The sequence below is a fragment of the Budorcas taxicolor genome, chromosome 13 (assembly GCF_023091745.1).
Source record: "Budorcas taxicolor isolate Tak-1 chromosome 13, Takin1.1, whole genome shotgun sequence".
NCBI classification, from domain to species: Eukaryota; Metazoa; Chordata; class Mammalia; order Artiodactyla; family Bovidae; genus Budorcas; species Budorcas taxicolor.
The window spans coordinates 56994215-57021267 of NC_068922.1; the positions used below are offsets into that span (position 1 = coordinate 56994215).

Below are 27053 nucleotides of genomic sequence, written 5' to 3' on the forward strand. Positions count from 1 at the left end.
AATCATTTCTCCACATTCACCTACGATGGATGGTCTGCTCTCTGCCCTCCTCATCCTCCAATGGCCCCTCACTGTCCTCAGGAGAAGGATGAGCCCCCACCCAGGTCTCAGATGCTCCTGGTCCCTCCTTCTCCTCTCTCTGCACTCTGGGCATTTCCCATCATCCCGCCTTTGGTCACAGAAGGCTCTGGGTCAGCATCTCAGACTTATAAATGCAGAGTTTGAACCTGCCTAGGACACCTCTGACACCACTAAGCTCCCACCCCCGTGAGGCAGAAAAACTTCAGTCTTCAAGAAGGGTCTTTGCAGAATGTTGGTCCACAGCTTCTACAGCCCAACTCTGATGAACATAGAGTTTAAACTGATACAGGTGAAGGCCTTAGAAAAGGTGAGGAAATCCTAGCTAAGACAGCAGAAGCCGAGGGAATGTTATTGACAGAGGAAAGCAGATGTGACAGCACAAGAAAGTCCAGGGAGGGACTCAGACCCCCAGTGGGGAGTGAGTCGCAAGCTTAGCATTGAATAAAATGGAATCACCCAATGAAAAGGTTGTTCTCCCTACAACCCTCTTATCAGGGAAAGAAAGTCCCAATTGGATGCTAATGTATCTCTAACGTCTCCTGAAATCTTCCAGGTCGCTTTTTAAGCAAAGAGAGTGTGTCTAGGGCTCTCGCCCACAACCATCTAGACAGAATTTATTTGCCAGGAAAACATGTTCATAGTGTTTTCTTTCTATAAAGTTCTCTTAATGGCGTGTGATACTGGCTTTCCATTTCCAGCATTGATAAATAGTTTCTATTGAAAATAAAAGAATTTATGGGTTTTGCCAGTGAGCTTAAGTGGATCACATAAGCAAGTAATCACACAGATGACATGCAGATGGGACATTTCTGAAGATGGTCCATGAATTATTGAATTTAGGAAACACCGTGGACCCCGGATTCATCATCTGGGTGGCACTGGATGACTTGGAGACGCTGAGTCTCAGTTTCTCCCTCTGAAAATGAGAATGAATCATCTCAAGTCTGTTGGGGGGATTAGATGTGGGTGCAGCTCCTGAATTGAAAGTGCCTTCTGAGTTTAGTTATTGGGAGATTTCTCTAAAATCTCACTTTGAAATGTTACCCTAAATCTCACGGTGTTTACTGCCAGAAGCCAGGCCAGCTGCAGGAAATTGCAAAACCAGAAACTCTATGGAGTTCTTATCGTTCAATAAAGCATCTCTCTCAATCAATATGACTTCAGATGTGTCATCTGGGCACAGGGCCACGCTGGGCTCCTCTTCAGCGTTCCAATTTTAGTCTGTGTACTGGCAGAAGCAGCACGACTTCCAATGTGCCCACAAAAGTCCGAATAATTAACCTCAACCACATCAGCGTTCTCCATTCAGTTCCACGAAATGCGTTTCTAAGGAAAGGTATAAGAACACTCTTTATACCAAGGAGTGTTTTAGTGTATCCGCACATCAGAGTACATAGAACAGGATTCAGTTAATGGAGCAGGTCCTTTTGACACAAAGGATTTCAATAATAAAAAATAAATAAACGCTGATATGTCATCTACTAGAGAGAAAGAAATGTGCACATAAACACAAAAACAGGACAAATCTCATTACGAGATTCTTTTTTGCAGCCCAGGGTCAATAACTGCGATATTAGGAAAAGGGTAATAGGCTGACTGCTGATGAGTTTTAAGCTCCTGGAGACTAGAATGTCCCATTTGAAATGCAAATAGAATTGAATGATGTTGAGTTCTTCCCTGCTGCTCCCCATGTTCTGAAAAGTATTCTTTTCAGAGCAGTGACCTCATCAGGAGAAACACATCAGGAATTGTATAACCACAACAGAAGCGAATCAGTAGGTGCTTTTGCTCAGGTAGTTTCACCCACTTTGTATGGACATGTGAGTTTTCAGTGACTTTTTCTAATGGAAAAATAACACTCCAACGTGAGAAGACAAATGTACAAGCTGTCACACAACACACACCTGCAAAGCTTCCTTTCCTAAGTCCCTAAGACCCTAACCTGGGAAATAAACAGATCATTTTCATGACAAGGCTTAGTAGTGAACTTCTCCTTCAGGTACAAAAGATGGCCTTTTACTGACGTCAATTACATGGAATAATCGCAAAATGGAAAACAACTCCCCCAGTTCTTCAAATGGCATCAGGCAGATAGGTGCTCGGGTGAGAAGAGAAACCACTCCAGCAGGGACCTATCGCACATTTAACCTAAACCCTGATTTCTGAAACACGACCTCCCACACCACGCAGAAGACACAACTCCAATATCTTAGTTAATCCCCCAACAAGCCAATCCATTAAGATGTCGTCACAACTTCAGACACTTAACGCAGAAACTAAATGGCACACAGCTCATGGGCATGCAGGGACATTTGAAAATTCCTCGCTAGAAACTGCTGTTTGTTACCAGGGCAGCCTGGATGGATGGATCACCTTTTTGCTTACCCTCCCTGCCCTCAGTGGTTGTCAAACATGTTATGCATAAGAACCTCTGTTCAGAGTTGTAGACACCATTCCTATTCTTATGCTTGTTAAGTGTCTGGTAAGTCAAGGCTACTTGAAATCTACAAAGAAACTTCCAGCTCCCCTCACTCCTTTGCTGGAAACTTGGATGGTGGATCATGAATTTAGGTTTTAAACAAGTTCATGCAACATCACTAATTATTAGAATAATGCAAACTGAAATTACAATGAGAAATCACCTCATACCAATCAGAATGACCATCATCAGAGAGTCTACAAATAATAAATGCTAGAGAGAGTGTGGAGAAAAGGAAACCCTCCTACACTGTTGGTGGGTATGTAAATTGGTATAGCCATTATGGAGAACAGTATGGAGGTTCCTTGAAAAACTAAAAATAGAGCTGTCATATGACCCAGCAATCCCACTCCTGGGCATATATCCAGAGAAAAATCATAGTTCGAAAGACACATATACCCTGGTGTTCACTGCATCACTGTTTACAGTAACTAAGACATGGAAGCAACTAAATGTCCATCAGTAGATGAATGGATAAATAAGATGTGGTATATGTGTGTGTGTGTGTGTGTGTGTGTGTGTGTGTGTGTGTGTGTGTGTATGCAATGAAATACTATGGGACCATGAAAAAGAATGAAATGTTATTATTTGCAGCAACATGGATACAACTAGAGATTATCATACTATGTGAAGTATGTAAAAAAGAGAAAGACAAATACCCTATCATATCACCTACATTTGGAATCTAAAATATGACGCAAATGAACCTATCTATGAAATAGAAACAGAATCAGGGACTTAGAGGATAAACTAGTGGTTGCCAAGCCACTAGTTTAGGAGGAGAGAGAATTGGATTGGAAGTTTGGGATTAGCAGCTGCAAGCTATTACATATAGAATGGATGAACAACAAGGTCCTACTGTATAGCACAGTAAACTGTATTCAACATCCTGTGATAAACCATCACAGAAAGGAATATGAAAAAAATTGAAATAAATAAAAGGCATGTGACATTCATACCAGGAGAATGAAATAATGCCATCTGCAGAAATATGGATGGACCTGGAGATGATCATACCAGGCGAAGTCAGTCAGAGAAAGACAAAAATCATGTGACACCAGATACCACTTATATGCGGAATCTAAAAAAATTAAAAGATACAATATTACTAATATTTATAAAAGAGAAACAGATTCACAGACATAGAAAACAAACTTATGGTTACCAAAGGGGAAAGATGAGGGGGAGGGATAAACTGGGAGTTTGAGATTGACATAGACACACTACTATATTTAAAACAAATAACCAACAAGGACCTACTGTATGGCACAGGAGACTCTGCTCAATATACTATAATAGCCTAAATGGGAAAAGAATTTGAAAAGAATAGATATATCTACACGTATAACAGAACCACTTGACTCTCTATACGCCCGAAACTAACACAACATTGTAAATCAGCTATACGCACGCTAAGTCACTTCAGTCGTGTCTGACTCTTTGCAACCATATGCATTGTATAGTCCAATATAAAATAAGATTTTAAAAAAAATTATTAAATTCAGTGGTGTTGGAAAGTCAAAAAAATAAAAAGTTCAGTCCTCAGAAGAGTCTCAAAGATGCCAATCATCATAAAATCTTATAAATTAGGTCTCCATCCTTCATAACTCCTCTGGCCTTCTGCTTGCAGAAGACTTCACTGCCAAGCCATCTGTTAATTCGAATGATTAGTCCCAAGTTATTGGAATAGTTGAAAGAGGGAAATTAAGCATCCTTTTAAAAAATATTTTTCAAAAACATCCTCTCTGTCATCTTCATAAATTATTGACAGGAAGATTCTCCAAAAATAAAAAGGAGAAAGAATCCGTAACAACATCTTATTTCAGCCCCTGGACACAAGTATTCCTGGCCACTTCTTTGAAAATGTTTTGCTGATTTAGCTGACCTTCGAAGATGAGGGCCAAAGGTTTTCTTTCCCAGATTTGAATTGGGAAATTCCACCCTGCACCCCCATCAAAAGATTACTCTCCATTTCATTGCTGGGTTTCAAATTCCCCCATGTTATAGCCCCTCAGATCACCCCAAACAAATCACCCTATCATTGCAGTGCTGAGGAAACCAGGTCCTCCCCCCTCAAGAATATACATGTTTGCACGCACTCACAAAATCATGTGTGCACATTTGCACGTGTGCACGCACACACACACACACACACACACACACACATACACACACACACAGTGGGGTCAGCTCTCTCACCAAGAAGCCAGCTCTGATCTCTCTAACCAGGACCTGCCAGGTCAAAGAAGACAAGAAAGTTGTTTGTATATCGTGGGTGACCAAGGCCTATCTCTAGGTTCCTTTGAAGTTATTAACGGCACTCCATCTTCAGACACCCAACACTTTCAGAGAGTCCGTCACTCTGCTGTGAAATATTGGCTTTGGGTGGTGGTGGAGGTAAGCTCTCTGAGCTCCTTTGATTCCCAGGGGGTGTTTATTTTAACACATTCCACCCCCCCTCCAACACAATGGTGTCCATAATGGCTCATTCACCCCATGCTTGTTGGTTTATCCGACCTGACATCCCTGCTCCATCTTTGACACTTCAATCAGGAACAAGGGGTGATTAATATTCCCTGGGGCCAATGCTTAGACCACACCCCACAGACTCCCACTGCCCTTAATGGACACACTCCATGTGCTTCGTAATCGTGGGGGAGGAAGCCCTTTGAAAATGGGCACCTGTGACCTAGACCTCTGGCTCAACTGTTCCAACAACAAACACGAAAGCACAGTCATCTGTTATTACCACCTGCTCTGCGGCTGCAACATTATTGCCTACGTGGGGGTGGGGGTGGAAGGGGACTACGTTCCCAGTGGGCTTTGCCCTGTGTTTGGTCTCCCAATCTTAGCTCCACATTTAGATTTTGTTTCCGATTTTTCTTTTCTGTTTGGGCCTGGTTTTATCCCCCATTCCCTGGGTTTTGGTAGAACAGGCTGGTGTTGAGATCAGAAAGCTACTGAGTGTGATGTTCTCAACATGGAGTGGCAGGGCTGGTCCCTGAGGTCGAGAGAAGCTTTTGAAGGGAAGACAGGATGAGGAGGACCATGAAAGATCAGAGACTTTCCAGCTGGTCTCTCCACTAGTACTGAGGCCCCTGGGTCACCATGAGCACACAGGGTACACGTGCATCTTAGGAAGAAGTGACCACATCCATTGGAGGACGTATGGAAGATGCCTCCACCCTCTCGGGAGGAGAGAAGAGCTCCCTGCTTTGGGCTGACAGTTCCCCAGGCAGAGCAAACAGCTGGACCAACAGGTGGTGACTGCATTTCAACCACATGTGGAGCCCTGCCTGCCCTCATCCAGACTGCCACCAGGTCTTTCTCCCAAAGAGAAGCTAAGGGGGCCCCCTAACCCAGCACACCGGTCTCAGGATTGAAGCTCACTTGGACCACGTGCCTGCAGGTGTGAATATGTCCTACTGGGAGGTGGGCTGCATGATCCTGTTTTAATGAATACATATTGATTTAGGTTTATAGAGAACTTTCCTGCCAAAGCCATTTGCACAAAAGGAGAGCACAGACGATGAGTGTCCGTGCATGCCACTGCCTTTTCCGCTTAGAAACACATTTTGAGGTCCCTTCTGTTGGTTCTCAGATGGGGGAAAAATTGTTGAGGTGGTTCGTGATTGAATTGTGCCTATCCCTCCAAAACATATATATCCAAGTCCTAAACTCACAGAACCTGTGACTGTGACCTTACTTGGGAAAACATCTTTGCACATGAAATTAAATTATGAATCTCAAGGTAAGATCATCCTGGATTTCAGGTGAGCCTTAAGTCCAATGGCAAGTGTCCTTATAAGAGAAAGACTGGAGAATATTTGACCCACAGAAACACAGGACAGAAGCTGTGTGAAGATGAAAGCAGAGACTGGAGGGGTGCAATCACAAGCCAAGGATGCTCGGAGCCCCCAGAAACTGGGAGGCTGGGTAGGATCCCCTCTTGGAGGCTCTGGAGAGATTGGCAGCTTCTGGCATCCAGAACTGAGAGAGAATACATTGTTGTTATTTTAAACCACTGCGTTTGTGGCAATTTCTTCCGCAGCCCGAAGCAATTTACCAATCCAGAGAGCATCTGTTCTATTCCCCCTACGTCTGAACATCCAGAAGAAGCCATCTCTCTGCTGAGAAATCGCCCCCTTGGGCTTCTCCCTGAAACACTGACCTCATCCTTCACTAAACAACAGGGACACTGAGTACCATGCACCCCACGTGCTCTCAGCACTCAGTGTATGCTCTCGGCGCTCAGCGTATGCCGGACCCTACACATGTGTGCATGCTCAGTCCCTCAGTCGTGTCCAGCTCTCTGCCACCCCATGGACTGTAGGCTGCCGGGCTCCTTTGCCCATGGGATTTCCAGGCAGGAATACCGGAATGGGTTGCCATTCCCTCCTCCAGGGCATCTTCCCTCACCCAGGGATTGTACTCGTGTTCCCTGCATTGGCAGGTGGATTCTTGACCACCAAGCCACCTGGGAAGCCCCAGACCTTACACACGTATGCTTATTATGCTCCAGAGCTAAGAATCAACATTTCTCATCTACTTTAGAGTCTGAGAGTTCCTTGCTGTACGCAACCTTGCTCAACCCTCACCCTGAGCCACTATGGGGGTAAGACCTCTATCAGCGTCCTCTCTACAGACAGAAGGTTCCCAGGAGGGAGCTTGCTGATTTCCAGTGTCACTCCCCACATGATTGAAGCAAAGGATGGACAGCGAGCCTGTCTGTCTGTCTGTCTTTACCCTGTACCTCATTCATCAAGGGCAGGCATTGTCTTCTTCTCCTTTTCAGTTCTGAGCATGGAGCTTAGGAATAGAAACATGGTGGCTGACGTGAGTTTCCAGGACCAGCTTGACTCAGCTCTCTATGGTGCTGGGAAGAGAGCTGGTGGGAAAGCACTGCCATTTGGGGCAACTGGCAAAATTCTGGTGGGTTCTGTTGGGCTTTCTTGGGGGTGATATCACCCAAGCACACCCTAATGAGCAGGTCCCTGGATTGGATCTCCTTGAGAAGGAGGCAAGTAATGGAGTTCAACGTGAGGAATCACAGAAAATGAAGAAAGGGCAAAGCCCAGTCCCCTGACTGCATTTTTGTCTGGCCCACTGCCCACCAACAAGGTCTTAACCCTTGATGTTCCATCAGAAGACAGTGCTTTTCCTTCCACAACTGGCCATCCATTGGAACAAATACCTACTTTGACTTAAACTCTCATTGAGGAAAAAAACGAGTCCTCATCCTTGCCTAGGAGAAGGCACGGGGATTGCAAGGGTGGGGTGAGGGGCCGAGGGGCAGCATGGAAGCACTATCTTCCTGAGGGAGTGGTGGGGCTTCACAGAGGCTGAGAAGAGGGGATCCTACCCAACTGTCTCCACCAGCAGGCAGAACCCCGGGTCAGCCCTTGAGCCAGACGGACAACAATCAGCCACGAAAGACAGTTCATTCAGTCACCACTGGCCAGATGGGACCCCCACCACCTTCTCACACAGGGTCTTGGTCTGCCTCCATCAAAACACTGCCCACAAGGCTAAGGCTGGGCGCACGAATGTCCAGTGGAGGGAGGAAGGAGAGGAAACTGCAATCCAGAGAAGTGAAGTGACTTGCCCAGTGATTGCAACTCAAAATAGCCCATTTCCAGGAAGCAATCTCCATTAGTTCAGCCTTTGTTTACTTCCGAGCATCACGAAGAGCCCCTTTTGTAAGCCTCCCATGGAAGCAATGTTCCCAGCCGCTCTCTCATTATAGCTCCTCCTGCTACTTTTATTTCACGCTCACTCGAAAGCCCATCCATTGACCCATTTAGCCTCACAGTGGCCCTGCAGAAAGAGTCCAGTGAGCTTCTTCTTCAGAGAAGAAGATGGGGGGAAGATGGAGGCACCCAGAGTTCTGACTCAGGCCCTCCATACTCAAGGATGTTTGCTGCATCTCAATGTTTGATTCCCAATATCCCCCACCCAGGACCCTCTCCCCCAGTTTAGGGTCTTGACCGCCCCACAGAAGTAACACTTCTGTCATCACCCCATAAGTACCCATACCCTTGCTGGATGTCAGGCTTCAGACATCAAGGACAGTTGCCTCTGCTCATTTCACGTCCCCAGCAGCATGGTGCCCAGTTTGGATCCACCTCCAAGGAGAGCATGTCTTACCTGCCATTTCTGAAGAAGCTTGCCCTCCGGTCCTGCAGGAGTCCAGGCCCTTGGCTCGGGGTGGGTGGCCATCTTTTCTCAGACCCCAGTGTGGCTTCCGCAGTCTAGTGACTCTCAGCTGGACACGACTCGGCAGAACATTCCCTCTGTACCTGGGGAACAAGAAGCACAGGGGGCATGAGCACCCTGGAAAGCCTGTGCCCTGGAGCTCGTGGGCACAGAAATTCCAATCGGGATGCTCGTAGGGAAAAGTCCAGGCTCCCATGGGGAGTCTGGGAGAGCACAAAGGGCATGAGGTCCAGGCAGCTCATCAGCTCTCAGGAACCCCTCTTCCTTCCAGTCCTCATTCTCCTGCCAGGATGTGAGAATGACAACAGGACACAACTCAGGCGGCTCTTGTAAGCATGAAATGAGACAGCATCTGGAAAATGCTTCCCACACCACCTAGCACACAGCACGTGCTTAATCAAGGTCAGTTGCTGTAATTAAACACTGAATATATGACCTTGACTGCTTATGTGACAGGCTGTCCAGTGGAACTTTATACACTAATGAAAGCCTTCTATGCTCTGCATTGACCAACATGGTAGCCACTAACCATAGGCATCTCTGTAGTGACTGAAATGTAGTTCATATGTCTGAGGAACTGAGCTTTCTGGTCAATTTCATTTTAATGGGTTTAAAGAGCCACAAGTGACTAGTAGCTACCATTATTGGGCTGGTTGGGTCCAAAGGGTCTTCTCTGAAAAAACTGGGCATCACGGACATTCCCCCTAGAGAAGTCCTTCCAGGTCATCTGGTCTAACCTCCAAAACAGAGCCTTCACATCCCGGGGGAAGGGGAGGTATGTAACAAGGGCAGAGAAAGAAAATACTGAGCTTCTCAACATTGCTAACTATTAGAGAAAAGCAAATCAAAACTGCAGTGAAGTACCACCTCACACCAGTCAGAATAGCCCTCATTAAAAAGTCTACAAATAACAAATGCTGGAGAGGGTGTGGAGAAAAGGGAACCCTCCTGCACTGTTGGTGGAAATGTAAACTGGTGCAGCCACTATAGAAAACAGTGTGGAGATTCCATTTTAAAAAAACTAAAAATAGAGCTACTATAAGCTCCAGGAATCCCATTCCTCCGCATATATCCAGATGAAACCATAATCTGAAGAGATACAGGCACCGCTGTGTTCTTAGCAGCACTGTTCACAATACTCGAGACATGGAAACAACCTCAATATCTATCAACAGATGAAGGGATTAAAAAAAAGATGTGGTGTGGGTTTATACATATAGTGGAATACTACTCAGCTGTAAAAAAGAATGAAATAATGCCATTGCCGTGACACCGATGAACCTAGAAAATGTCACACTAAGTAAAGTAAGTCATAAAGAGATACACAAAGACCATGTGATATCACTTACATGTGGAATCTGAAATAGGACACAGATAAAACTCATCTATGGAACAGACTCACAGACATAGAGAAGAGATTTGTGGTTGCCAAGAGTTAGGGTGGGTGTGGGAGTTTGGAATTGGTAGATGCAAATGATTATATATAGGATGGATAAACAACAAGGTGCAACTGAAGAGCACAAGGAACTATATTCAATATCCTGTGACAAACCATACTGGAGAAGAATAGAAAAAAGAATGCATAGAGTTGTTGCTTAGTTGCTAAGTCATGTCCAACTCCTTTTGCCACCCCACGGACTTAGCCTGCCAGGCTCCACTGTTCATGGGATTTCCCAGACAAGAATACTGGAGTAAGTTGCCATCTCTTTCTTCAGAGGATCTTCCCCATGCACATATTGAACCCACATCTCCTGCATTGCAGGCAAATTTTTATTGCTGAGCCACAAAAGCCTATGTATATAAACTGATTCAATTTGCTGTGCAGCAGAAATTAACACAACACTATAAATCAACACTACTTCAACAAATTAAAAAAAAAATACTGAGCTTCTGTTTACAGTTATTTTCACCTAGAGTTTCTTATATCTATTGTTGCATGCCCTTTATAATGTGCATAATACTTTAGGGGAGTAGAAAATATGTATAATTAACTGGTAAATAAACAGTTATGCATTTCTTGCTGTTGCTACTGCTAAGTCACTTCTGTCGTGTCTGACTCTGTGCGACCCCATAGACGGCAGCCCACCAGGCTCCTCTGTCCCTGGGATTCTCCAGGCAAGAACACTAGAGCGGGTTGCCACTTCCTTCTCCATGCATTTCTTGGGTGCAGGCTAAAGATGTTTTACCAGTAGGAATGTGCAGCCAAAAGCAGACCCGCAAGCTAGTCTAGCACCCCCTCGTGGCAGGTGAAGGAACTGAAAGACAGACCAACCACCTGTCATGTGCCCTGACTCGCAACCCTGTAGCCAGTTGGGACTCTTGACTCAGGTCCCTGCACCATTTTGACCATTATCAGTGGTCAGCTCTTTGAAAAGACATCTGCACCGCTTCTAGCTGCCTGGTCAAGCTACAAGGTCTCCCTTCCCAAGGCTCAGTTTACAAGAATTCTGTTCCCACCATGATGCTCTTAAGAACCACCTGGTGGCAGAGGAATGTGAGGCAACCTGCTTGGCGAGTTTCCTTTCTCACTTGTCTGAGCTGTTGCCAACATCCAGCCGCAGTCCCCTCATCACCAGGGCCATTGGCAGAATTTTAAATAAGATCTGCAGAGTGCCGTATCCTCCTGGGCACTGATTTTCACAGCAGCAACAAGGACAAAGTGACTTTTTCTTCATCTTATTCATGTTTGGAAGAGGCTCCACTTGCAAGCACTACTGCCTCCCTGGCCCTGGGCAGGAGCTGTCACTCCCCATGGGTGCCTGCCTGGTTCTTTGAAGCAACCCTTTCCTGTTTGTCAAGACCTCACTTTCAGGATCCTGAAAGTGTGATCTGAGCCCAGGTGAAGAGCCACAGGGCTGCTGTTCTGCTAATCATAAACCCGTCAAACCAGCCTGGGCTGCTGCAGGCCCTGGGGGAGAGTGACTTCCAAGTACAGAGACATAGGCAGGAAGGATGGTGCAGGGATGCGGGAACCTTCCTCGCCTATGTGCCGTGGGTCCACCTTTGCCCCCAGTCAGCAGGTGATTGACACGCGCTCACAGGTGTTAAGAATGGCACAGTTTGAACTGCAGGGAGGTCTGCTTTCGGAAAACGGACAAGAGCGAAGGACTGCATTTGATGGAAATAACTAGGAGACTGCCAGGAGAGCTGCAGCGTCTGGACTCGGGTCTTACTGCAGTGGAATCTAGACCCTTTCGGCCCTGGGGGAGAGCCCAAGTGGACCTTGACATTATCTTCAAAGCAAGTTTTGTTTAGTCGTGGGCAGGGTCAATTTCTTTCTCTCCTGGGTTCTCCAGAACATTGTGTGAGCACCCCTCCTAGCGCAGCATCCCCCTGGGGTGGACAGCTGGGATGGGGCAGGACTGCAAGCTCACCATCACTGTCCTGAGAGGCCCCTCCTGCTCCAGCAGGTGCCACGAGTGCCTCAGCTACTGCCTCCGCCTTGGCTACTCGTCCATGTCAGCTGTTGGGGTGCCAGCTGCTAGGGACGCACTCTTACCACCTTCTCAAGAGCATGGCCCTTGGCCAGTGGGAGCTGGCTTGCCTGGAAGGCCTGGAGAAGTGTGCACACCCCCAGGAAGGGCCCTGAGCCATTGTCACCGGGTGTGAGACCCCAATCTTTTTGCTTCAGAGCGGGACAATCTCTGTGACACATGTCACAGTCTAGAGCTCCCGTGGGGTCAAGCACGACTGGACAGCTGACCCCATATCTCTTCTGAGTTCTTCCCTCGCCTGGCCTGCTTCCCTCACCCCTCACGAGCCTCCTGAGAACCCTCCCTAGGTGAACCACTTGTACCAACACCCGCATCTCAGGCCCTTCTTCTGGGGAGCCCAACCTCAGATGCAAGATTCCAGGGTCATCCCTGCTCCTCCTCCTCTCAATCCTGCCCGCCTATTTCCCCCAGCGGCACTTGGGCGCATTTACCAAATCTCCTCAAATATGCATGTGCATGCTAAGTTGCTTCAGCCATGTCTGGACTCTGTGACCCCACGGACTGCAGCACTCCAGGCTTCCCTGTCCTTTTGCTCAAACTCATGTCATTGAGTCGGCTATTTAAGGGCCAGATTTTAAATCCAACTCATACCTGACACACCCTCTGCTCTCTTGGTCTCTCTCTGTAGGTCTTCCTTTAAGAACTAACATAACTTACGTAAGATTAGCACAGTATCTTCACTGATAGACCTCGTGAAAGACCAATCAGAAAGAAGCCTTCTTGCTCTGGGTCAGCACCAGCTGGGGCCCTAATGACCGGGGGGCCAAGGCCACGAGTGCAATGGATACCAACTTTTCTGGAGTCCACTGGGAGGCTCACGAAAGCAGGCAAGGTAGGACTGTCATGTATCTCGATGCTGGTTGAAAGCCACTGAACACCCTGCCTGCTCCAACCCCACCCTGGCCCTCCACTCCCACTGCCCTTTCTATCAGGCAAGTCTTGGAAGGGAGATCCAAAGAGGCAGACTTGCAGGTCTGATACATGCTGATCCCAGAGAAGGAATACGTGGTCTGCCATGTGACCCTCTCTTAATCCTACAAGGAGTAATAAAGCAAACAGAAACAGTGGGAAGGTATGGCAGACCCTCAGCACCCTACCACGCAGGATCTGGAGTCAGCTCTGGTGCCGTGGGGAGCATGAGCCTCAGCACCAGGTCTGTGCCTCCACCTCACTTCAGAGTTATCTCATTGAATGAGTAGACTGTGTCATGACTAAGTGAGCAGACACACACACTTCCGCTTTACAAGGAAAAATACCATCAATTAGGAGAATTCTGCCGTCAGTGTTTTCGCCTGTGTCGTCCGCTTCCATGATTAACGGGCATTTTAGGGTTTACAAAGCGCCCTTTGCCCACATAACCTCCAATCTCCTCCTTGTTCATCCCAATTCACTCAGGGCATCACAATTCATTGTTCATTTGTCAGGAGCTTCCTAGAACTAGTCTCTGAGCGTTTCATGCTTCAGATAGCACTGTACACAGTTACAAATTAATCAATAAAATCCAATTCCATGGTCCAGTGCCTGCTCTGGGCACGGCTGAGACGTTTTCTGTGAACACTCAGAATCTCTACACCTCTACTAGTTAACGTCAGGGCAATTAGGTGTCCAAGTATGAACTTTTTACATTTTCCCATTTCCGCTCTGAAGACAGATCCTGTCTTTTCTAATCCTTCTCCTTTAACTCCTGTACTTTCATTAATGAAAACACCCATTTTCATTACATATTTGGAGATGGTAGCAGAGAGATGAGTGAAACAGAATAGAGGGCCCTGAAATAAACTCCAAGCATACACAGGAAGTTAAAATACAGCAAAAAAGTGAAAAAAGTGGATTAGACCAGAGGTCTATAAGCCTTTCATGTAAAGGTCCAGATAATAAATATTTTAGACTTCACAGCCATAGAAAGTCTATGTGGTCTCTACCACATATTTTTATGTGTATATATGTATATACACACACATATATTTATGGGCTTCCCAGGTGGTATTAGAGGTAAAGAATCCCCTTGCCAATGCAGGTTCAGTCCCTGAGTCAGGAAGATCCACTGGAGGAGGGCATGGCAAACTATTCTAATATTTTTGCCTTGAAAATTCCATGGACAGAGGAACCTCCTGGGCCCCCCATGGGGTCACAAAGAGTTGACACGACTGAAGCAACTTAACACATACATAAATACATATTTATATATAGGTATATGAAAGTGAAAGTGAAGTTGCTCAGTCGTATCTGACTCTTTGCAACCCCATGGACTGTAGCCTGCCAGGCTCCACCATCCACGGGATTTTCCAAGCAAGAGTACTGGAGTGGGTTGCCACTTCCTTCTCCAGGGGATCTTCCCGACCCAGGGGTTGAACCTGGGTCTCCCACATTGCAGGCTGACCCTTTACTGTCTGAGCCACAGAGAAAGCTCATATATGTATACATTTATATATTTTTATGCAAATATCTGTGTATATACACATATATGCCTATATGCATTTTTCTAAACGTAGAAACCATGCCTTCCTCACAAGGGTATAAAGAAACAAGTCAAGAGCTAAATTTGACCCAAGGTCCATTGTTTTCTACATAAATATACAAATAAATCCTTCTTTAATGTTAATACAGATAAAGAAAGAACATGAGAATGTCATTTTACCCCGGGAGACTGAGAGTAAGGAAAAATTTCTTAGACAAGATCAGAAAGTCATAACCATGAAGGAAAAGGGAGCTCCGTCTGACTACGTCAAAATATGCAACTTCTTGATGATCAGAGAGGTCTAAGTGTTGAGTGTTAGTCACTCAGTCGTGTCTAACTCTGCGACCCCACAGACTGTAGCCTGTCAGGCTCCTCTGTCCATGGTATTCTCCAGGCAAGAGTAGTGGGTTGCCATGCCCTCCTCCAGGAGATCTTCCTGACCCAGGGATCAAACCGGTGTTACCCGTGTCTCCTGCACTGCAAGCAGATTCTTCACTGCCTGAGCTACCGTGGAAGCCAGAAAGGATAAACAAGGTTAAAAAATAAGAAGTCCATTTCCACAGTACAGTGGGCTAGCTACTCTGATTGCCTACCTTCCTATTTACCCTGATACTGAAACCAACTAAAAATGCAGATTAAAATATGAAAATGTTTACAACTTATATTTAAATGTACTGGTGTTCTGATTAGGAGGTAAGATATATTTAAAAGTCAAAAACCCAAGTGAAAATAGAAACCTAAAAAAAGTGAGACTGTTTTCATTTTGAGGGCATTTGCCAAACCACAGGAGCCTGTTGTTCCGTGTTCATGGTCTGGTGGGGCAGTGTGGGGTGCAGAATTCAAACCCAGAATCTACCCTGTGTGGGAGGTGGCCGGAAGACCCGAACTCTTGTCCTGCGTAAAGCTGAGACCTCAGAGGTTATATCCTCAATATCTCGGTGAATTAAGAATAATACACCCTACCCCCAACACCAGCCCAGAGAACTTTTTTTTTAATTCCAATCTTATCACTGAGTAAAGGGGGCAAAAGTCTCTCCTGTTAATTTTATAACACTGAGTCTATCTTCTCATGGGTTTGCAATCTGAATTCACACTACACTAGGACATGGAAAAAACTACAAGCAAGAATTTTCTTTAAAGTAGTGGTCAATGGGTGCTCCCAGGTACCCAGCAGAAGCAAAACAAATTACTGGAGAAACCCACCACAAAGTTCCCAAAACCTCGGCTTACTGGCTTCCGTGGTGGCTCAGCTGGTAAATAATCTGCCTGCCAATGCAGGAGACACAAGAGATGCGGGTTCAGTCTCTGGGTCAGGAAGATCCCCTGGAGGAGGGCATAGCAACCCATTCCAGTATTCTTGCCTGGGAAATCCCCTGGACAGAAGAGTTGGACACAACTGAGCCTGCACACACACAGTGTCAAACAAGCAAACAAATATTAGAAGCCCAAGGGATTCCTAATGGAATAATTTAAAGTGACATGTATCTGGAGACATCAAAGTAAAAGTGTGCAACACCAAAGATCAAGGAAGATCTTTAAAAGTAGCCAGAGAAAAGAGACCTTCAAAAGGTAGATGAGTAGATGAATCGCTGACTTCTCTCCATAAAATGGAAACTAAATGATGATGCAGTAGGAATTTTGATGGATTAGGAGGAAATAACAGTCAACCTAAGACTGGAGACACAGCAAAAATATTTTTCAACAATAAGGATGAAATAAATGCATTTTCAGACTCATAAAAAGTGAGATTTTTCTTCTCTAAAGGAAGCTCCCAGGAATATGCTTCAGACAGAAGAAAACAATCCCAGAAGAAAGATTTGACATGCCAAAGGCAATGAAGAGGCAGAATGTTTACAATTTCATGGGCAAATAGAAATGCATGGGCTTAAACATCAGATAACAGACTTGGAAAGTACCTGTAGTTATGTATTACAGGCAAAGGATATATGCAATTCTAGGATATACACATAATCCTACACATTCTGGGTGGGCAAAACATGAAGGGTCTGCTCCTGACAAACATTAGTAAGAAGAATATAGGAGCATGCAAACTCTCACACTGTCAAGTTGAAAATGTAATTATCTTATAACCCAGTAATTCCACTTTAAGGTATATTTCTTAGAAAGCCTCTCACATTGTGTTTAAGGAGGCATACATAAGCATGTTCACGGCAAAGTTAACACATACACAAAAAACTGAAAACAATGTAAATGTCCATAAATATGGGAATGGAAAATGCAACGTGTTATTCTCATGGGATAGAATACTCTATAGCAATTAAGATGAATGAGTTTTATCTGTATGTATCAACATGGCTATATCTTCAAAAATACAATATGAAGTTTAAACATCAAACTGCAAGATGATAAATTCAATGTGATATATATGTAAATATACACATATACATATATATTTTAAAAACACTAAACAATTTATATATTAGTGGATACATTGATTATAAGGTATGAACACATGGATGGAAACAGCACCAAACATATAAAGCTACCTAATTATCTTTTTGTTCTATTTCCTTTATTTTATGTAATATTTAAATACTACATAAAGTAATATTTTGTTTTATTTGTTAAGGCTTGGAAGCAAATATGATAAAATGTTAACATCTGTTAATTCTGGATCATCACCCATGAATCTGTTATAGATTTTCTAAACTTTTCTGTATTTTTCTTTATTTTTATTTTTTCAAAAAAAGAGAAAAAGATGGGAATTCCTTGGCAGTCCAGTGGTTAGGACTCCACACTCTCACTGCCGAGGGCCCAGGTTCAATCTCTGGTCGGGGAGCTAGGATCCCACAAACTGTGCAGCACAGCAAAGAGAGAGAAAGAGAGAGAGAATATGCTGATACATGAGTTTCACAATACTCTGTGAGCTGGGAACCATAGGGGAATCTGCCACAGTATTTCATTTCCTGTAGAATGTTAAAGACAAATGGAGTGAAAATGGGGGCATGAACTTAAAAATGGGCTTCTTTCTTAAGGAGAGAACACACAGGTTGATAGATAGATAGACAGCATAGCTAGGTGGATGGATGGATAGATAGATAAACAGATAGACAAGGTAGATGGATGAATGAATGGATGGACAGACAGATATCAATAGATAGACAAGGTAGGTAGGTAGATGGATGGATAGATATTGATAGATAGATATAGATATGCAAGCATACATACATATGTGAGTGGGTAGATGGATATATAAATGGATACACACACCCTATAATATAGTCATTCACATCTAGGGGATGGATGGAGACAGAGAGTGTGGTAGACAGATTAATACCCACTCACCCCTGGAGAGATGACCCTATCCTAATCCCCAGAACCTGTGTATATGCTACCTTCCATGGCTAGAGAGACTTTGCGGACGTGATCGTGATGAACATGTGTTCAACCAGTCTAGTTCAAGCGTTGGGAACAGAAGGCTATAAACGAGGCACCCCCAGCCTTGCAGCCCTCCCCACATCTCCTAGGACCCTGACTGAGGTCTGGAGATTTCAGGCTTGCCATTGTCACTTAGATGTCGTGTGGTGTGTAGTTTGCTATGTGGGAGCAAAGCCACACACCAGTGCTCCTGGCCTGTGGTCAGGGTGATGTAGCATTGCTCTCTAAGCCCACTCTCTGGACCAGCATCCTCAGCATCACTGAGGAACATGTTAGAAGTACAGACTCTCCAAAGATCTCTCTCAATAAATGTCATATTGCACTTGAAGATATGTGAAAGTGAAGTGAAATCACTCAGTCGTGTCTGACTCTTTGCGACCCCATGGACTATACAGTCTATAGATTTCTCCAGGCCAGAATACTGTTGTGGGTAGCCATTCCCTTCTCCAGGAGATCTGCCCAAACCAGGGATCGAACTCAGGTCTCCCGCATTGCAGGCAGATTCCCTGCAGCTAGGCCACCAGGCAAGCCCAAGAATACTGGAGTGGGTAGCTTATCCCAAAATCTGTTTTGATATTGATCACTAACATAATTTAACAGTGATGAGAACAGACTCTATATGATTTCAATACCTTTAGACCATGAAATTTTTGTACCTGGTCTTATGTCCCTGGATATGTTCCAGTGTCCCCTAGTTTACAGTCTATGGGAACTTGAATAGAATTTGTATCCTACTGTTGTATGAAAATTGTATAGATCTCAATTATGTTGAATTGGTTCATAGTGCTTTTCCGGTCTACTCTATCTTTCTACTTCTCTGTATAATCACTCTATTAATGTTTGGGAGTTTGATATGGAAAATCCAACTAAAAATTTTAATTTATCTACTTAAAAAAATAATATATCATGGAACTATCTGTAACTTTGTTCTGCATTTTCCAAGTCTCCTGTAACTGTGTTATATTTTCATAATTTAAAAAAAAATTAAAAGTAGAATTAGCATTGTAATTATCCTTCAATTAAAAACAAAGAAAAAATTAATTTAAAAAACTTTAATAAAATTAGCAAAAATAAATAAATAAAAATTAAAAAAAAAAAGAAATACAGACTCTTGGATAGCACTCGGACCCACTGAATTTGACACAGCATCACAAAAAATCTCCAAAACATGCTATGCGACTTTCGTGTCTGTTATGGGCTGGGAACACCAGGGCAAGCTGCTGTTTCACACATAAGCACTGGAGGAAGGCTTGCTGGTTCAGATCTGGGTCCTTGCGGAGGCTGCCCAATCCCTCTGTGGGTCTCAGTGTCCTCATGAGAAAAATGGGGAGCCTGGCACACAGTAAACCCTCAGTGAAGCCAGCTGTGGAAACGTGGTCCTGGCAGACATGTGAAACGGGCAGGGGACTCAAAAGAGGGTTTGTCATCTCCAGCCACGGAGACTCTGAGTAGTTGAAGGCAAGCATTAGGGATTTGCGTGGCCTCTTGATGAGCACCTAGGTCTGGATCAAACACCTACAATAAGAGGAGAAGGCCAAGCACTCCTGGAAGGAGACATCGTTGGAGGGCGAGGTATGGTGTGGAGCTGCAAGAGAGCCTCAGGGATCTGGGTTCAGAGTGTCAAATGAAGAATGGATGAGGGCTGGGACCACAAGTCACACTGAGGGAGAAGGGAACAACCATGGGAAAACGGGACAGAAAAACTTTGCAGCGGGTGCAGGGCCGTGTTGCTGTTTAGCAGATAAGTCATGGTCCTGTTAAAGAATTTGCTTTTTAACTTGCACACAGTGGGCAATGTGAAGGGTTTTGAGTAAAGGGGCAAGACAATCAGAATGTCATGCTAGAAGAGGAGTGTTATAATCCATCTGCCCCTACCCCCCGCCTCATTTGCAGTTGGGAGTTTACATATGCACTCAGATCACAGAGAAAAGTCTAAAAGGGCACACACCTAAATGTGATTGTCTCTGAATGGTGAGATCACTAAAATATTTTATTGTCTTCTCCTTGTTCATGTGTATTTTCTAATTTTTCTGCAAAGGACACGCATCACTTGCATAATTAAAAAAGCAATAAAATCTGTAAATAATTAACATGCTCTCTCTTCAGGACTTACACTGAATGGATGTGTTTTCCACTCAGTTGTTTCAAATATTTGCTGGATGCCTGGCCTTGAAAAGGGCACCATTGAAAAACACAGAGCCAGTGGATTGATGGGGAAACATTTGAGTCCTATAACCATGAAACTCTAGATCCCAGTTCCTAAACAGGACTCTCTCTCTCTCTCTGAGTTTCTCTTTCTCGCTCTCTCTCCCTTTCTCTCTGGGCACAGAGATGCCTTTTGAATCCCTGGTGAAGTTTTCTTTGCAGGTTTATTGAAATTGCAGTTTGCAGTGACAGTGTCACATGGGGAAGTGACAGAGGAGGCCACACGCCCTACCTTTTAGAGTGGGTGCTCAGATGTTTCCACCTGCTGCTCCCACGAGGTATCTTCGCTCTTCTACGAGACCGTCGTTTCTTCCACTCTGGCTCAGACACCCGGTCCCAGGACAGCATCCCTTGGGCTGTTGGGTCAGAGAGCTGAAAATACCAGTGATGCTGGCGTCATATTGCTCACAGCCCTTGTGGTGGGAACAACACAGAGGGGTCTCCCACTGCAGACAGGATGCCTGTCTGGAGAAATCAGGCATCAAAATACTGCCTTGCTAAATGGTCTGTGCATTCCTGGGCAGAATCTTCTGGAAACTGCCTGGGCTGGATCTGCAGAGGAAAGCCCTGACCTTTGGTGATACCGTGGCTGTCTCCTTGCCCTCCTCCAGCAAAATCCACACCCAGTAACTGATTGCCTTTTGGAGGAAGGAGGCTAACTCAGGTTCTCTCTCAGGCCCAGCACAATCTTTCCTAACCCACCACTCTTGGGATGAAGACAATACTACCAGGGAGAGCAGCCTGTAAGCTCTGCTTACAGGGAACCAGGCCCTGTTGTTCCACACGATTAAATTAGAACAGAGGCTACAGGACCATCTTCAGTCACACTGGTCCAAGACATCCCAGGGTGGGACAGCATCCTCAATGATACAATCCAGGTGCATGGGGTCCCTCTAATGGTGGGACTCTAAGCTTTTTTAATCACCAAGGATTAATCAACCCTCTAGAGCACTCAGCTCCTTAACCTTTCTGCCACGGCTCCCAGGAAACTCAGGAATCAGTAGAATCTGGTTATAACTATTTTTTCTGGAATCCCTGGAATGATAACACTCTCCTTTGAAGAGTTTTTTCCCTGGTGTCTGTCTCTCAGTAAAGGTTTCTGATTTATAATTGTTGACTACCCAGAGAGCTCCCCTGAGCAGCATTTCATTTTTACTTTTTGCTTCTGCTACCAGGAAGCTCCTAGTCAAGGTTTATGTCCCGTTATGAAAAAGATCTCACCCAGAGTGGTAGGTACAGTTATTCTTTCCTTTGAAACTTCTTTTTTTTCATGATTTTCTTTCATTTTATTTTACTCTTGGGGCCTCTATTCACTCCCTTGGAAGTGGGCTGAGAAGACATTCTACAGGACAGCGGAGGCTATACCAGACGGCCTCACACTTTCTCTCCATCATCACAAGTCCTGCCTGCCAAACATCCTCCCTCGGCTCCCAGGGCCCTGGGGCAAAACTGGTATTACCTTCGATATTTGCATCTGCCCTCCATCTCCAGGGCGTATCCTGGTCCATGCTCCAGACACTGTTTTGCTCACCAGCCAGGCGTCCGGACCCTCACCCTGGAGGCTACCTCCAGGCAAATGTAAGCCCAGGTACACAGAAGCATCCTTCTCCTTCTGTTCCATCGGCAGGGGGAGGCTGCGGCTCAGGCAACACCACGTGAGCCGGGGCTCGGCTCTCAGTGATGGAAAAGAGCCCTGGACCCCACGGCTCTGGGCAGGCTCTGCATTGGTGTGCAAGGCCAACTCAGGCCAGTGGGGAGCCGTGCTGGCCGAGAGACAGGAGCCAGCCTGGTGGGAGCAGCAGGGGCTAAGCTCTGGTGGAGACCTCGAAGGAGGGGCTTGAGTGGCACTCTCAGAAGGCACCCGCAGCTCCCCAGTGGGCTCCCAGGAATTGAGGACACCCCCAGAGGGCCCAGCCCTCGCCACAGTGCTGCTCCTGGAGGTTTCTAGGGTGTCATGGGTCCCACTCCTCCAGGGTTTGCACGTTGGGGCAGGCAAGAAGGAGGCTGACCCTTTGAGGGCGCTGGCTGTTGGTATACCAGCATTCAAGCTGCCCCTCTCCTCTCCCTGTACCCCCTTTCTCTGGTCCCATGACCTGGACCAGCTGGGGTGTTCCCAGCAGCTGTCTTCTCCAGCTGGGGCCTGGCCTGAGACAGGACAGGGAGGCAGGAGGGCCCCCTGCCCTGACTCAGCAAAGGATGTCTGTACCTCAGGCCCCCCTCTCTTGCAGATAGAGTCCTGGCCTTGGTCCAGCTTCTGGGGGACAGGCGACAGGGGGCGGGTGTCTCGCTGGGGAAACCTGAGGAGGTACTGGGGAGGAAAGGCTATGTCCACCGGGCCAGTGAGGGTGTGAGGAGCTGGAGGGTGGGAGGCCAGCTGGGAGGGACACCCAGGGGGACGTGGTGGAGGCTGCATGTCTTGAGAACCCTCCCACCTCAGGGCTCTAGACATGACCCTCTCTATGCAGTTGCCACTTCCAGGCAGCCCCCCTGGCTTTTCCCCAGGGTTAATGTCCTGGTTCTGAGGTGGTAGTGAGGCAGTCTGCATGGGGCCACCAGGAGTCTCTCCTCCTGCTCCCAGGAGCTCCTGGCAGCTTAGCTCCTCCACCTTCAGCTTCTTCCTCTCTGAGGGGAGCTTGTCGTCCAGGGGCTTGGACTCTCCTGAGCTCCCACCAGGCCCTCTCGGGACCACATGGGCCTGCTGACAGGTTTCTGTGGTGCCCTCACCACTGCAGGTGCCACCTTCCAGCTTGGAGTCTGGCCTGAGAGCCTCTAGATCACCCCCTTTGGGGGGACCAGGTGCTGGGAGCTGCTGACACTCCAGCTCTGGGCCCTCATGTGGAGGAAGCAGAGGGCTCTTGCTGCCTAAACCGAGGGCTTCTCCACTGCTGAGGGCGGGGGGTGAGGCGGCCCTGTTAGAGCCCAGCTGGTCAGGGCCTCCTGTTCCGGCCACTGTCTCCCCCTGCTTGTGGGGCTCAGTCACCAAGAGGCCTGCCAGGACTGGCGGACTTGCCCACGGCCCTGGCTTGGTCCCCACAACAGTGTCTCCACCACCCGTGGCCTCTTGCTGGAGAGGACGCTCCAGCGCGACCCCACCGCCCACTGTCACCTCGGTAGCCTTTCTGCCTCCACGGTGGCTGGCTTTTGCTCTCTGGTAGATGCTCTTGAACGTGTCCTTCCCATACACTTGCCACTTCTCCTGTGAGAACATCTTCAGCTTCCTCTGGCCGCGTTTCTTAGCAGCTCCCTGGCCCTTGCTGGCAGACACTGCCTCAGCAGCTGGTCTCTTTCCCTCTGGGTCCTCCACGGGAGCCAGGGCATCTGCGGTCAGGGGGCATGGCAGGTCCTCGACTGCTGCCTGTCTGACCAGGGCCCGAGGGTGCCCGCCTGGGGCATCGGCTGGGCGGGTGGGGGTGGGCTTGTGGCTCAGAGGTTTCTGCCTCTGGGGCCAGGCGTCCCGAGGTTCCAGCGGCTCCGGCCACGTCCCGGTGCCCTCGACGAAGGGCAGTGAGTTGCTCCTGGTGACTGGCACGCAATCGGTGCCAGTGGAGAGCTGCGTGGGGACCGAGTGGAAGAAGAGGGGGCGCGCCCTGTCTGGGGGCGTGCAGGTGGAGCGCGCGGCACGCAAGGCGGCCGGCAGCCTCCCAGGTCCCGGCGGCCGCAGATCGAAGTGGAAGGAGTCCTTGTAGGTATAAGGCATGGGCAGGTCAATGCTGCCCTGCTTGGACAGTACCGTCTTGCGGGGCCGCACGTGGGCCAGCTGGGGGTCGTCCACCACAGCCTGGTTGTGCGAGATGAGCCTGGCAATGCGTTCCTCCAGCCGCCTCTTCTCCAGCTCCAGACCGGCCACCCGCTCCGCGCGCCCTGGCCCAGGGCCGCCCTCGCCCTCGGACTCGTTGCTATGCTCCGACAGGCTGTGCAGGGGGCTGCCGGCGGCCGGCGGCTGCTCAGCGCTGTCCGAACGGGACAGGTAGCCCGAGTCGGTGCTCTCGCACTTCCGCAGCCGGCCCTCCGATGGCTTGGCGTCTCCAGGCTTCTCCACCTGCTGTTGCTGCAGCGCTGAGCTCGGCCTACTGGCCGTCGGGGACCGAGGCTCTGGCAGCTTCCACCTCGACTGCGGGCTGGCCAGCGGGAGCCCGGGAGCAGAGTCTACAGGGGCCTCCTTGATATCAAACGTGGACCCCCGGCAGGCAACAGCGTCCAACTTCCGATCCAGGTTCTTGGCAACCAGAGACACATGCGTGGTGGGCACCGGGCAGTGCCCAGCGGCGTGGGTGCCGGGAGAAAGAGGTCTTTGTGATCGCGCCCGGTCGGCCCCCGTAGGCTCAGCGGCCTTTTCGCTTTCCTCTAGGAGGCTGCTCCCCCCACCGTCGGACTCCGAGGAGAGTCTGGAGTTGTTGAGGTGGGTCTGGGTCCGTCTGTGCTTGTATAAGTTGCTCTGGGTCTTAAAGGCAATGCCGCAGGTGGCGCAGGGGAAGGGCCGCTCCCCGGTGTGGGACCGAATGTGCTTCTCCAGAACGCTGGGCTTCAGGCAGTCCCGGCCGCAGTGTGGGCACAGGTACCTGCCAGCGTTGCGCACCTTGCCTGGGCTGCCCAGAGCGGGCCCCAGGCCTGGTGACAGGATGGGCAGAGGGCCCACGATGTTCACCGTGAGCCCCGGGGCCACCGGCTTCCCTGCTCGGGTGGGACTGGGCCCTTCAGGCTGCAGCAGGGGGCTGAGAACGAAGGGCAGGCTGCCCCCGTCCAGACTGCCTGTCACGAGCGGAGCACGCGGCTGGAGCCCTCCGGGAGGCACTGTGTGGTACAGCGGGATGGGCAGGGCCTTCAGGAACACGGTGGGGGCCAAGCCCTGCTCCCGAGGCAGGATGACGGGGCCCAGGGTCAAGTGAGGCGATGCTTGCCCACCTGGGGCCCCTGGTGGGGCAGAAGCAGGTGCCGGCTGGTCCCTGGCAGGCGAGGTAGGACAGGCGAGTTCTGGCACATCCATCCCACATCATCTGGGTGGCCGGGGTGCTGGGAAACCTGTGAGCAACAACCGGACTTTACTGTGGGTATCTCTCTTCTCTCATTGTACAGTACACACTTGCCTGTCCCCACTGGGCATTTCATCACCTCTACTGAAGCCACAACAATCCTCCCTCAAAAAAAATGCCCTTACGCTCTTGTAAAAAAAGGGGAAAACTGAAGCTCAGCAAGTGGAAGTGACTTGTCGTGAAGCTGAAACATGACAGGGCAGGGTTCAGACCCAGGTCTGTCTGAATCCTGTCTTTTATTTAGTTTTCCAAAGAGAACTCTCGATTCTTGCCCTGCACACAGGTATGCGGTGGGCTTGTCACTGGCATCCCCCTACCCAGCACCGTGCCCTGTGCAGAGGAGACACTCAGAAAATGTGCTGACTTTGAGACAAAAGAAAGTCGTGCAGCTCATCAAGGGCCTCAAAGTCCACAGTGACCCCATGCACTGGGGCAAGTCCCTTTCTTCATTTGGGCCTTGATTTTTAGATCTGTAGAGTGGGCAGAGAATCAGCATCTTCCACTCTGGAGTGCTGAGTCTCTGCTGTTGGATGAGGACAACAGGGAAGAAAACCAATCTGAAGGGATGCTTACTAAACTGAACAAATGAAAATATAAAACTCCCAGCTAAATTTGAATTTCAGATAAACAATTCATAATTCTTTAGCATGGATATATGTCTCAATTCTTGCATTGGTCTTGCTTACACTAGAAAATTATGCATTATTTGTGTGTGCGCATGCTCAGTCATGACTAACTCTTTGCTATCCCATGGACTGTAGCCCGCCAGGCTCCTCTGCCCATAGAATTCTCCAAGCAAGAATATTGGAGTGGGTAGCCATTTCCTTCTCCAGGGGATCTTCCCGACCCAGGGATCAAACCCAAGTCTCCTGCTTGCAGGCAGATTCTTTACCATCTGAGCCACCAGGGAAGCCCAAATGTGCCCACAATTAAAAGTTAAATTATATAAATCTGCAATTCAATAAAGCATGTTAAAAGCAAAGTTACTACAACTGGATATTCACATGCGAAAGAATGAAATTGAATCCTTACCTCACGCTACATATAAAAATTGACTTGAAATGGATCTAAAGCCTAAATGTAAAAACTAAAACTATGAAACTGTTAGAAGAAAACATCTTCTTGACTTTTAGAGTAAATCTTCATGACCTTGGTTTTGACAATGGGCTCTTAGTTATGACACAAAATGTACAAGCAATTAAAATAAAAGGATAAATTGAACTCTTTCAAAATTAAAAGCTTTTGTACATCAAAGGACATTATCAAGAAAGTGGAAAGACAACTCACAGAACGGGAGAAAATATTTGCAAATCATATGCAGGATAAATCCAGAATATATAAAGAACTCTTATAATTCAATAACAAAAAGACAAACAACTCAGACAAAGAGTGAGCAAAGGGTTTGAACAGACATTTCTCCAAAGAAGATATCAGTTCAGTTCAGTTGCTCAGTCGTGTCCAACTCTTTGTGACCCCATGAATTGCAGCACGCCAGGCCACCCTGTCCATCACCAACTCCCAGAGTTTACCCAAACTCATGTCCATCGAGTCAGTGATGCCATCCAGCCATCTTATCCTCTGTTGTCCCCTTCTCCTCCTGCTCCCAATCCCTCCCAGCATCAGGGTCTTTTCCAATGAGTCAACTCTTCACATGAGGTGGCCAAAGTATTGGAGTTTCAGCTTCAGCATCA

The 27053-nt window shown here is 47.5% G+C and overlaps 1 protein-coding gene across 1 annotated transcript in view; it reads right to left on the bottom strand.

The window, feature by feature from the left end:
• The window catches only part of ZNF831 (zinc finger protein 831), a 68666-nt gene extending 43350 nt beyond the window's left edge, over positions 1 to 25316 (bottom strand). The window contains exons 1-3 of the mRNA XM_052651354.1: positions 21792 to 25316; positions 20565 to 20704; positions 8708 to 8859 (exon numbers count right to left, since the gene is read on the bottom strand). Coding sequence (XP_052507314.1) covers positions 8708 to 8859; positions 20565 to 20704; positions 21792 to 25316 — 3817 coding nt within the window. The remainder of the gene's footprint in view (positions 1 to 8707; positions 8860 to 20564; positions 20705 to 21791) is intronic.
• Positions 25317 to 27053: the final 1737 nt, after the last annotated feature.